This window comes from Sinocyclocheilus anshuiensis, unplaced genomic scaffold (assembly GCF_001515605.1).
Source record: "Sinocyclocheilus anshuiensis isolate Anshui unplaced genomic scaffold, SAMN03320099.WGS_v1.1 scaffold1328, whole genome shotgun sequence".
NCBI classification, from domain to species: Eukaryota; Metazoa; Chordata; class Actinopteri; order Cypriniformes; family Cyprinidae; genus Sinocyclocheilus; species Sinocyclocheilus anshuiensis.
The window spans coordinates 1,282,569-1,294,773 of NW_015548192.1; the positions used below are offsets into that span (position 1 = coordinate 1,282,569).

At 33.2% G+C, this 12,205-nt stretch overlaps 1 protein-coding gene across 1 annotated transcript in view; it reads right to left on the bottom strand.

The window, feature by feature from the left end:
• LOC107653102 (cadherin-18-like) overlaps positions 1-12,205 on the bottom strand; it is a 130,499-nt gene that overhangs the window by 83,271 nt on the left and 35,023 nt on the right. The window contains exon 3 of the mRNA XM_016439740.1: positions 3,837-4,131. Within this exon, the coding sequence (XP_016295226.1) occupies positions 3,837-4,131 (295 nt within the window). The remainder of the gene's footprint in view (positions 1-3,836; positions 4,132-12,205) is intronic.

The following is a 12,205-nucleotide window of genomic DNA, read 5'->3' on the forward strand; positions in this document are numbered from 1 at the left end:
CATATACATATATATATATATATATATATATATATATGCATAAGGTATAAAAATAGATAAACAGAAAAAAATATAATAAATAAAAAATACATTTAAATTAAATATATAAATATAATTAAAGGTGCAATGGGAGATCTTGGAAAATGCTAACTTTAGCCTGATAGCACTGAAAGCGAACGTCCCACCTTCCCTGCAATTGCCGTCCAAAGCCACGCCCCCTTAATGCATTTACCCTCACAGACCAGAATACCAGAGACAACATTACAATAGGCTACATCAGCGGCTCCCAATTCCAGCCCATGTTCCGAAGTGAAGTAAACTTCATTTTTCCCTTCACGGATTTCCCCTGCTCAGAGGAAGATCGGGTTGATGATGTTTGTCTGCCATTCTCGCTCTGTCTGCACAGCGTGCGCGACACGCTGATGACGTATCCTGTCTGCGCGAACCGGGTGCATAGAGGTATGCTAATACATACGTTGACAGGCAGGTAGGAAAGCCAATTAAAATGCTCAGACCGAGCGTTTTGATTGGACGAACATTTCTTGGTCCTATGCCTTCCACAGAATATATAAATACAGATAAATAAATTTAGACCACTTAACTTAATGATTGCTATCGGGATGTGAAGAGACTTTCAACCAGTCCATGACAGACACAGCAGATAAAGAGCAGTCCTCCTCCAAATTGCCAGTAATCAGCTGGATCAGCTGGGGGTAAAAAAAGAAAAAAGATTGTGAGAAGACACCTGTTTTATCTGGGATTAAGGCTATTCTACTCTATTATTTAAGGCTAGGAGTATTCTATAGTCTTTGCTTCCAATCTGGCTGGAATGCGCTGATGACGTATGTATGCAAATACATACTTTGACAGGCAGGCAAGACAGCCTACCTTCATCTTCGGACTGAACATTTTGATTGGACGAACATTCTATGGTCCTAAGCCTTCCACAGGTGATATAAATACATATAAATATTTCGACCACTTAACTTAGTCTTAGTGATTGCTATCGGGATGTGAAGAGACTTTCAACCAGCATAACAAAAAATGTTTCTGAAGACAATCACCTATTGCACCTTTAATATTAATATATTTAAACTATATAAATATAATTAAATATAATTATATATTTTTGCAGTTTTATTTTTTATAAAAAATATATTTTAAAAATCATACGCGTTCCAAAATTTGAGTTTAATAAAACATAAATCATATATTTCATAGGTAAATAATTATTTTGTAGGACAAGTGAAGAAAACTGGATTTTTACACAGGCAACACGATGCAATCAAGCGTTAAATGCAAAATTAAGTTAAAAGTTAAATGTGTAGAATTTTGCAGCGTTTAACAAATTTAATTGAGCTATAAGTTAATGTATGAACTCATTCCACATTAGTATTTCGATCACAATCTCATAAACACCCTGCAGTTCCATCACAAACCCCTAGGGGTTTACAAACCCTGCTGTAAGGGAATCTTTCTCTCTCTCTTTCTCTCTGTATATATTTTCACTGTTTCTCCTAGTGGAAGTGGTGCGTTCTGGAGAAAGCATGAGCACATAGTGCTCTCTAAGAGCTTTCGGGCTCCTGAGGGAACTCTAGCCGCAAAACACAAAACAACAGCATAAAAGCCATGGGCTGGATAGAAAAAAGCCAGTTGGAGTGAATATAGGAGATCTGAATTAGAAGTGATGGATCTTAGAGAGTGGCAGCTTATGAGTTTGCATCAGTACAAGCCTCTGGTTAGAATATGTTTTTTTTGACAGATATGTTTTTAAAAGCCATTTCAATCTTCACCTTTGCACACAGACGGAAATGGACCGAATCACCTGAACCTGAGACATTTAAGTTGAGCAGTAAACAATTCACTTCTGCTCAGAGAAAAGAGCGAAACAATCTCATGGGTTTTGGACTCAGAGCTACATGGTCGCTATGTGGCTGCTAAGGTGTTCTGAGGGGGAGACCCTGTGGTATTTTGCGGCAGCTTTCATTTAGATCTGTAGTACAAATGGTGCTGGACGAGTTACAGGCGAAAGTCAAAATGAAATGATTCTCACAAACAATTTTACTTCCATAATTTGGTCTAATGCAACATTTTAGTCTTAGTCCATTAACATCAGTCATTTTAGTCCATGAACATGCAATATTAAAGTAAATAGGGTCAGTTTGGTTTTCATGCTGACATACATTACATATAGTTAAAGAGTTCAAATCACTAACTCTACATAAGAGCAACACTGCAAAACCACACAGAAAATGCATTAATGAGATTTAAAGGAGTCATATGATGTTGCTAAAAAGAACATTATTTTGTGTATTTGGTGTAATGAAATTTGTTTATGCGGTTTAAGGTTCAAAAAACACATTATTTTCCACATACTGTACATTATTGTTTGATTATAATGACTTATACTGTCTTTTATGCGTTGCGTTGCGTTGCATCGTGCCGCATAAACATAAAACCATGTCATCATTTGTGATCGGAGAAATGACAAACAACAAACGCTACTCTACACTGCTCAAAACTCGCGTTTGAATCGTCAGTGGCAAATCCTTTAAACATGAAAACGTACTTGCAGTCTTTGAGTCAGAACAGCCGGCATTGTAGTCTACTCTACCAGGATCAGGAAACAGTCCTCCATAAAATGTGCTGCACACATCTGAATATTTGGGTTGAACTGCTCTGGAACAGTGTTGTAAATACAACTTAACCACTGATTTCTAGTCGTGTCCACTTTTGGAAGGCCAAACAAAGTAGTTTCGCTTTCACAACGAAACACAGCGCCTTCACGACATGGCGGCGGCAGCAACAATACTACAGAGAGAATAAAAGTTACGCCTTCTTTCTTTGCGTGAACATTTGGGCGGCGTTATGCAAATCTTCCCACATCGTGACGTAGACATGTGGGGGCGTGTTAGAACGAGCCGGTTTAGGTAGGCGTGGTTGACTCTTAACTTTTATAAAGAATATCTCTTTGGATTTGAGACTTTAGTCTTTGCAACTTTACAGATCTTTTTTATGCACCAAGAGCTTGTAACACTCCAAAGAGAAAGGAAAAATTGAAATCGCATCATATGACCCCTTTAAATGTTATTTATTTTATTTTAATTTTGTATTTATTTATACCTAATTTCCAGTAAAAATATCCAAAAAATCATTTTGATGAACTTACTTTAGAAGAAAGACTAAGATACCCTGACTTGTTTTCATGAAGAGTTTCTTGAATATAGTTGTATTTTGTCTTACTGCACTGTTGGATTTTGTTTCCACTTGATTTTAACTTGTTTATACTTAAAATAGATTGGGGGAAAAATGCATTAATGAGTTTTTCATGACGTTTATTCCAAGTAAAATCCAGTAAAGTTTCCAGTAAAAATATCTAAAAATGGATTCACTTTAGAAGGAACACTAAGATACTCTGACTTGTTCTCATGGAGTATGTCTAGAATATAAGTGTATTTTGTCTTACTGAACTGGTGGATTTTTTTCAACTTGACTTTAACTTGGTAATACTTAAGAAAAAATAAAAATAAATTTGTCAGAGCAGTAAGACAAAATGCACTTGCAATTTAAGATGCTTTCTATTAAAAGACGTCATAGGACTTTTATCCTGTTTTAAATATTTTTAGACCTTTTAACTTTAAAAATGAAAGGAATTGCATAAATACACATTAAGAGTAATATATTATCAATTTCATCAAAAGAGACAAATAATTTTTATAAAAAGACCACAGACTTACATAATACATTTGAAAATAGCATTTTACAAAAAAAAAAAAGCAAAATGTTTAATTTGTGTGCTGGACAAAAAAGATAATAAGAAAACAAGGGAATCTCACCAACTTCCGCCATCTCAGGCACAGTTGTGACGAAGGGTCCGTCTGGGAATTTGGGGGCATTGTCGTTAATATCCTGAACTTTTATAATGAACTCTGACTCTGGCTCCAGGGGTTTGTTGGTGTTGAGGTTGATGGCCTGTGCGTGAAGAACATAATGTGATTTCTTTTCCCGGTCCAGACTTTTGGTGGCGTGGATGTCTCCCGTTACCTCGTTGATGATGAAGATACTTCCTGCTCCTTCACCGCTAAGGATGTACCTGACCGAACCATCGCCTTTGTCTGAATTAGAATGTAGCTGAAATGAGAGACAAAGAAATGTTGGTGTGTGACTGCTGATATGAATCAATATATTACAATATATTCAATAACAAGGGCTCATTAAGCACGTAATCTTCCAACAAACCCTTAGGCTAGAAACCTTTTATGTACCTGATTTGCAAAAGTAAGTAAATTCATTACATTTTTTTGAGGAAAATGTGAGTGGTTTTTGCCTGTGCAGTGATGCTAGGATGGTTGCTATGGTGCTCCTTGTGGTTGTTAGGTAAATACATACTCTTCAGGAAGTCAACCTACAAACGTCTTACTTATAATTGTTTCTGCACATTAAACTGGAACAGGATAAGGAATTTATCCTATACACATCACCATTAAAGTGATTTTATATAGAAAAGGAGAATGCTGTACTGTATGTTGAATTATGGTTCATCGTCTGAGAAGTGAAATCTCAGATCATTCAGTGTTGACATGAGATCTTACCCTACTGCAATGTCGACAGAAAGAGAGAGAGAGAGGAGATGCAAGCCAAAAAACCTGCTTAATTGATAGAAAGAGGATTACTCAAAAATGGCTACCATCTCAAACATCTGAAAGCTTATGACAAATACAAGACATTTCTAAAATAAATTATCCAGCATAATGATTCCTGCAGACTGAACCTTAGCGAATTTAACTAAAACTTTTATACGCACATTTATACATGAATTTGCATTACCCTAATGTATTTGGATGTTTCTCATTATTGTCAGTAGTGATTTTAGAATATTCTCATTATTGTAATGCAATAACATGTGGTTCAATTTATTGTTTGTTTGTTTATTATAAATAATAATAATACTTATTATTATTATTATTAAACAAACAAACTCAAACAAACCCCAAAATACTACTACTACCAATAATAGTAATTATTATTATTATTATTATTATTATTATTATTAAACAAACAAACAAACAAACCCCAAAATACTACTACTACTACTACTACTACTACTAATAATAATAATAGTAATTATTATTATTATTATTATTATTATTAAACAAACAAACAAACAAACCCCAAAATACTACTACTACTACTACTACTACTACTAATAATAATAATAGTAATTATTATTATTATTATTATTATTATTATTAGTTGTTGGTTGTCTGTTTATTTATTACGTATAATACTATTATAGTTTATAACAATAATAATAATAATACTTATTATTATTATTATTATTATTATTATTATTATATAATTATAATAATGTGTTTTACCTGGGGTTAAACTGACCCAAAATTTATATATATCAAAGGTACATATTTAAGGAATTAAAATGTACAATAACAGGTCAAGTTACAGATTACAGTTGTTATTTTGATAAGTAATGTTTATTGTGACTCCATACATAAAGACAATAAAGGCAAACTCAACAGAACAAGAGGGTTAAATGATCATAAATGTAAGGTCAAATATTACCCTGATATATGCATGCTTTATACTTTTAACACTATATTATTGTACTTTTTTCTCATTACAATGAATATTTATTTATTTATTCATTCATTCATTTTGCATTACGGTCATGATACTTGGGCAGAAAATTGTCATGAAAACAAAGTCAAATTTCCAAAATTCTTAATTATCCTACAAACTAGGCTTAATTTTCTTCATGCACAAATAAAATTATCTATACTTCTGTTGATTTGAGGGTGAAATGTGACCCGAGTATGTTCTTTAAAGCTTTCATAAGATTCACCCACCTAAATGCCATCTGCACTTTCAAGACTTCTTTGAGTCTTCGCTCTTACAGTTACCTCTCTTTGGGAACTGAACGAGTGATCAGACGTGAAAACAAACTGGCACATGTTGTGGAGGATGTCTGACTGCACTGCACGCCCTCTAGATGCACCGGATAATAATTAAGAAAGCCCTAAATAACAATACTGTCATTCCCAAAGCATGGCGAGAAATGACAAGAGCGGTTAATGTTTCAGGAAGGCGTAATGTGAACCCATGGGAGACCTGCTGTCTGAGCTCTGCACACAACACATAGTCTGCTCAGTGCATGGTGTCTCAAGGCTCATTGGTTTTGTGATAAGGCAAAACATTGACAGAACACTCAAAGCGCTGAAAGCCCTGGTTCTCCTGAGTGTTTTATTGTCACTATCCAATAAGTGTCAGATTGTGATCCACTCAAACTCAGTTTAATGACTCGAGCACAAACTGAAGCAAACAAAAACTTACACCTTGAGCCATTCAACCTATTTACTTGCTTAATAAACATAACTGTGCATGAATTATCAGTGCAGAAATGATTGGATTATGTTAACTAGTAGCCGAATGGGTTTTTAGGCACTGTTATAGCAAACTTGCATTCAGGTCTGGATTCATTCTGGTATGAAACATCTACTTTTCATGATCCAGTCAAGTCCAGTTTAATTCCATTGAATATACTGAATTCAATATGAATTTTTCAGCATCATTACTTGATGCTCAAGAAACATATTATCAATACTGAAAACTATTGCGCTGCTTAGTATTTTTGTGGAAATTGTGATAGATATCCCACCGCCCCCTGAATTTCTTTAATGATTAAAACGTTGAAAATAACAACATTTATTAGAAATTGAACCTTTTTAACAATACAAAAGTCTTTACTGTCACTTTTGATCAATTTAATTCATCCTAGCTGTATAACTACTAATATCATAAACATCGCTATAAACATCACTAATATTTAAGAATTACTAATAAATAAATAAATACATAAATAAATACATATTAAATGTGCATTTTTTTTTTCTGACCCCAAAGTTTTGAATGGTAGTGTACATATAAATATATATACAATGGCATATTGTGCATCCCTTAAACAAACAAACAAACAAATAAATACTAATATCATAACTAATATGTATGAATTACTAATAATTTCATAAATGAATGAATGAATGAATGAATGAACGAACGAACGAACGAATAAAATGTCTTACTGACCCACACATTTTGAATGGTAGTGTACATGTAAAAATATATAAAATGGCATATTGTGCATCCCTTAAATAAACAAACAAATAAATACTAATATCATAAATATCACTATTATTTATGAATTACTAATAGTTTCATAAATAAATAAATACTAATATCATAAATATCACCAATATCCATGAATTACTAATAATTTAAATAAATAAATAAATATATATATAAATATATATAAATATATATATATATATATATTTTTTTTTTTTTACTGTTTTGAATGGTAGTACTTCTCAGACTCTCTCTTTCACTTTTTAATTCCTAAAGACATTTAGGAGAAACATCTGAGATAAAGTTACTTAAATGTGAACCCAATTCATAAAATAACAATGTTTGAGCAACCAAATTTTCCTCTGGGCTCAGATTTGTGAAGAAAAGTGCAGTTTGTATAAAAGAAACATTCCCTTCATTTAATCTTAATATTGTATATTGCATTTTGAGTCAAATCACAGCTGGCCTACTGATCATTTAAGGCATTTTCTAAAACTGCGAGTAGCTAACACAACACAGATGAAACACTTTAAACACATTAGAGAGCACAAATAAGACCCCAGACATCGATTTTGAAGTTATAATCTGATAAAAATGTATTACAAGGGCCGCAGTATTGTCTTGGCAGCCCAGTCATTGGAAATTCAGACAAAAAAATGGCATAAAAGACATTAGACTCTACAATCACACCATCACATGAAGGGGTGAAACTCATTCCCTGGGTTACTTGACTGTTTGAGGCCAAGAATTGTGCAAACTGTGGCCGGTAATACAAACAGTGATGCTGAAATTAATTCGTAATTAAAGGAGAGCGTGGGCTGATTGCACAGCCGGGTCGTCGGCGGGAGTGAACTGTCCGTTTCTGTCAGTAAACAGAGCACTCAGGCGAGCAGTCAGTAATTAGCTGAATGGTCAGAGCTCACACTCGGCCTAGAACTTCTCCAATCAGAAGACAAGCTAATGAGTCTTTATGCTAGAATGCTGTAAACAAAATCAGTTGCAGCCACAGTGAATCTGCACCAATTATTCCACATTATTTTCTCAAAAAACAATCAACTTTTTCTGGATGCACCTCAATCAGATGAAAAAAGGGGGTTTAGAATAATACATTTACAGTTTAGCTTAAGCAAGAGTGCTGCTGTTCTAAATAACTGAGAAACCTGCATTTCAGGCCAAAATTGAAATGAAAATGGCTATAATATATATATATATATCGAGAAGCTTCTATTAAAAACAAATATCGAAACATATACCTATATGAAACGTTTATTTAGTTATAACTTTAGCTTTTTAACATTTTAAAAAGTAATTTATTCCTTTAAAGGAAAAACACAATTTTCAGCATCATTACTTCACATCACATCACATGATCCTTCAGAAATCATTTTCTAATATGCTGATTTAATGCTCAAGAAACATTTATTATTAATTATTATTATTATTATTATTATTATTATCAATATTGAAAATGTTGTGCAGCTCAATATATTTTGTGGAACTCAAGATTGATTTTCACCCTATTTTTCTTCCCAAAACAAAACAATAAAATCTTACTGACTCCAAAAGTTTTGAATGGTAGTATATATGTGAAAATATATAAATTCCTTATTGTGCATCTTACAATTAATTGAATGAACGAACGAACGAATGAATGAATGAAAATAATAAGCAAGCAAACAAACAATCAATCAATCAAAATAACAAGACATCAAGACATCTTAAAATACACACTTCAAGAGAAATATTTCCTATTTTGTGTATTTTTAGTCTGGTGTTATTTGCTTTCTGCTGCTGTTGCAACAATGGCATTGTGGTAATGGGTGCTGTTGGGATTACACACACACACTCCATGACAAATTAAACAGGATTCATTGTGAAATCCCAAATGCTACACTATCAGGACTGCTGAACCCAGCCCCATTCCTTTTACACTCCAGCTCTGCTGCTTCCAAATTTGGTCGCAGCTGCACAAGGGAACATAAATTTCACTTAACCTGCAGTCAGGCTTCTAATTTGGCCACTGACTTAGCCGGGCACAGGCTAATATATCACACTCTGTCTCTGCAGCGGCTCCACTAACGCTCAGTCAAGCCTTCACTAACGGCAGGAAATAAAAGTGGCACTGGGTCAATAGAGCCAAGACCAGCCAGCTAAAACACAGGGTGGGCCATTATTCCTGGAGTGATAACAGAGTGCAATGTATTAACTTTATCAATTACATTTAAGTGCCACATATAAAACTGAATCCCATCTGTATATCAACTATTTCAAGCCCACCAAACAAATGAAGCTAAAATATTAAAAGGCAAAGCAGGGGTGACACTAAGAGCATTGTGAGAAGAAACATATCCTCCACTTTAACAAGCTCTTTATGAAGAGAGAGAGAGAGAGAGTCTCATACATAGTGCAAGGTCAATTTTTTATATAAAGGCCCTATAAAGAATATGGCATTATATTTGATTCACAAATGTCTAAGCAATTTCTAAGCCTAAATTATCATTGCACTGCCTCCAATTTTTAAGTTGAATCAAACAGGCTTTACACATTATCACAACTAATATTAAACTGACTTAAAATTTGAGTTGAATCTTGTATAACGTAAAAATAAAGTGCAAATTTGTTACATTATTTTGTTGTTAAAAAAAAAAAACGTTTCCATGACATAGTTTTTAAGTGACTGTGGTATTATTAATAATAATAATAATAAATAACATTTTAGATATTGCATTACAAAATATTACATTTATTTAGATTTTGTCTAAAGGTTCAATAAATAATTAAATAAATAAAACATAATTGTTTCATATATCAGGCTTAAATGCGTTTTGTCTTCTTTTCCTTGAAAACAAATGTGCGAAAAAATTCAGATTTCAAGAGTATGTCTGGCTCACTAGATTAGTGTAATAAGTTTATTTTTCTTACTCCACTGGCAAACAATTTTCCTAGTTTTAACCCTCATCCGTTTTTTGTTTCTAGTTTTTTAATGTAGGTGTTTTTTTCTTATTTTTTTGGTGATTTTTATTTTATTCACATTAAATTCTGGATATGTTTATGAAAATTAGCATATTTTTATACATTTTTTCACCAAAAAACCAAACAAAGAAAGAAACAATTTCTGCATATTTATACTTTAAACATGATGATCCATCAGGACCTAGGTCACTGAGTGTCTCTGATGCCCTCTGGTGGGGAAAAATTACATAAAATTGCAATTTATGATTACAGCCACTAGAGGGGCCTATTGAATCCTATGGAGATTCTTAAATGAGCCAAACAAGTGAAATCTTTAAAACTACACCAACTAAAAATGAAATTGAGACTGAATTTTAATCCAAACACATGCATATTCAAACAGTTTTAATAAATATGTAATAAATATAAAAGATAAATTTAAAAATAGAAATATGATATAAACTCATTGGTCTCCACCCCATCACTCAAATTTAACTGTTAAGTAAAAAAAAATTTCAAAATGACAGTCATTTCCCAGCAGAAACATCATAAACGCTATAATGTGTTTCAATGGGAGTGTGAAAAAAATGAAATTGAGACTGAATTTGAATCCAAACACATGCATATTCAAACAGTTTTAATAAATATGTAATAAATATAAAAGATACATTTAAAAATAGAAATATGATATAAACTCATTGGTCTCCACCCCATCACTCAAATTTAACTGTGTTAAGTCAAAAAATGTTTCAAAATGACAGTCATTTCCCAGCAGAAACATCATAAATGCTATAATGTGTTTCAATGGGAGTGTGTGTGCCATGTGTGGTGGGTATGTGAGTATTTTGTGCATTGGGGACATTCTGCAGTCTCAGCCCTTGGTTTGGGTATGCATATTTTCTGGATTGTGTCAGATTTAATATAGTAAAAAAAAATAAAATAAATAAAAAAATGCTGTTTTTTTTCGGACATTTCATTCATTCCTATGGCCGGGTCAAAATGACCCGCGAGGGACACTTTCATTCGTTCCTATGGCCGGGTCAAAATGACCCGCGAGGGACACTTTTGTTACTTTTTTTATTACACCCACATAGAATCCTCAAATCGACTCAAATTTTCTTGTGTGTGCTCCATACTCAAGTATTCCATGTTTTTTCATTCCATGCTTTTCCAGTGGTGGGTCAAAATGACCCGCGAGGGACACTTTTGATTATTTTTTTATAGCACCCACTTAAACTGCTCGAATTCACTCAAAAAAAATTTTCATGTATTCCCGGTTGAAGTGTAACAAAAGTAACAAAGTCTCATAACATAACGATCAACGCTCGATGATCTTTAAAAATGAGTTTTGTGTCAAAATGACCCGAGGGACGGATGAGGGTTTTAAACATAAACCTCATTAAATTGTGCTAGACTGTTGCTTAAGACAAGAAATATATTACAGTAAGAAAAAACAAACTTAATTCAAGATAAATTCTACGAAAACAAGTAATATAACATCTCGCAAGTAAACTGATCTTTTTTAAGGACGCTTAGAAAAGACAAAAATAATGATTAAGGAAAAAATGTTTTTGCCACATAATGCCTAAAAACACACGAACATAGCTTTTATACTAATGAATTTTATTTCCATTCACTTTTTAAGGCCTTTTCAGTCATTAGCTTATCAAAAACCTCATTATTTCTGGATTTTATCATCCACACTCAGAATATCCGCCAAAAATGACACCTCAAATAAAAAGTCTCACACTTGTACAGCAGCATCCATTACCAGGAGTGCCTGTTACCTCTGAATAATGCTCACAGTAACCCTGTAACCTTGGAAACTCACTTCACTTTTACTTTTCCTCTGACAGAAGAAAGCAACTGATCTTTCCAAAACATAAGTAGTTTTTGTCCATGCTTGAGAGGTTATTCCAGAATTTCTATTAAAAAGTGGCATTTTTGCTAAGACTTTCCCATAAATTTGCACCTTATCATTTACATTTAGTCATTTAGCAGATGCTTTTATCCAAAGTGACTATTATACATACACACACACACATATATACACACACACATTTACACTCACACACACACACACACAAAGAAAAACAAGTAGATAGAATAGAAA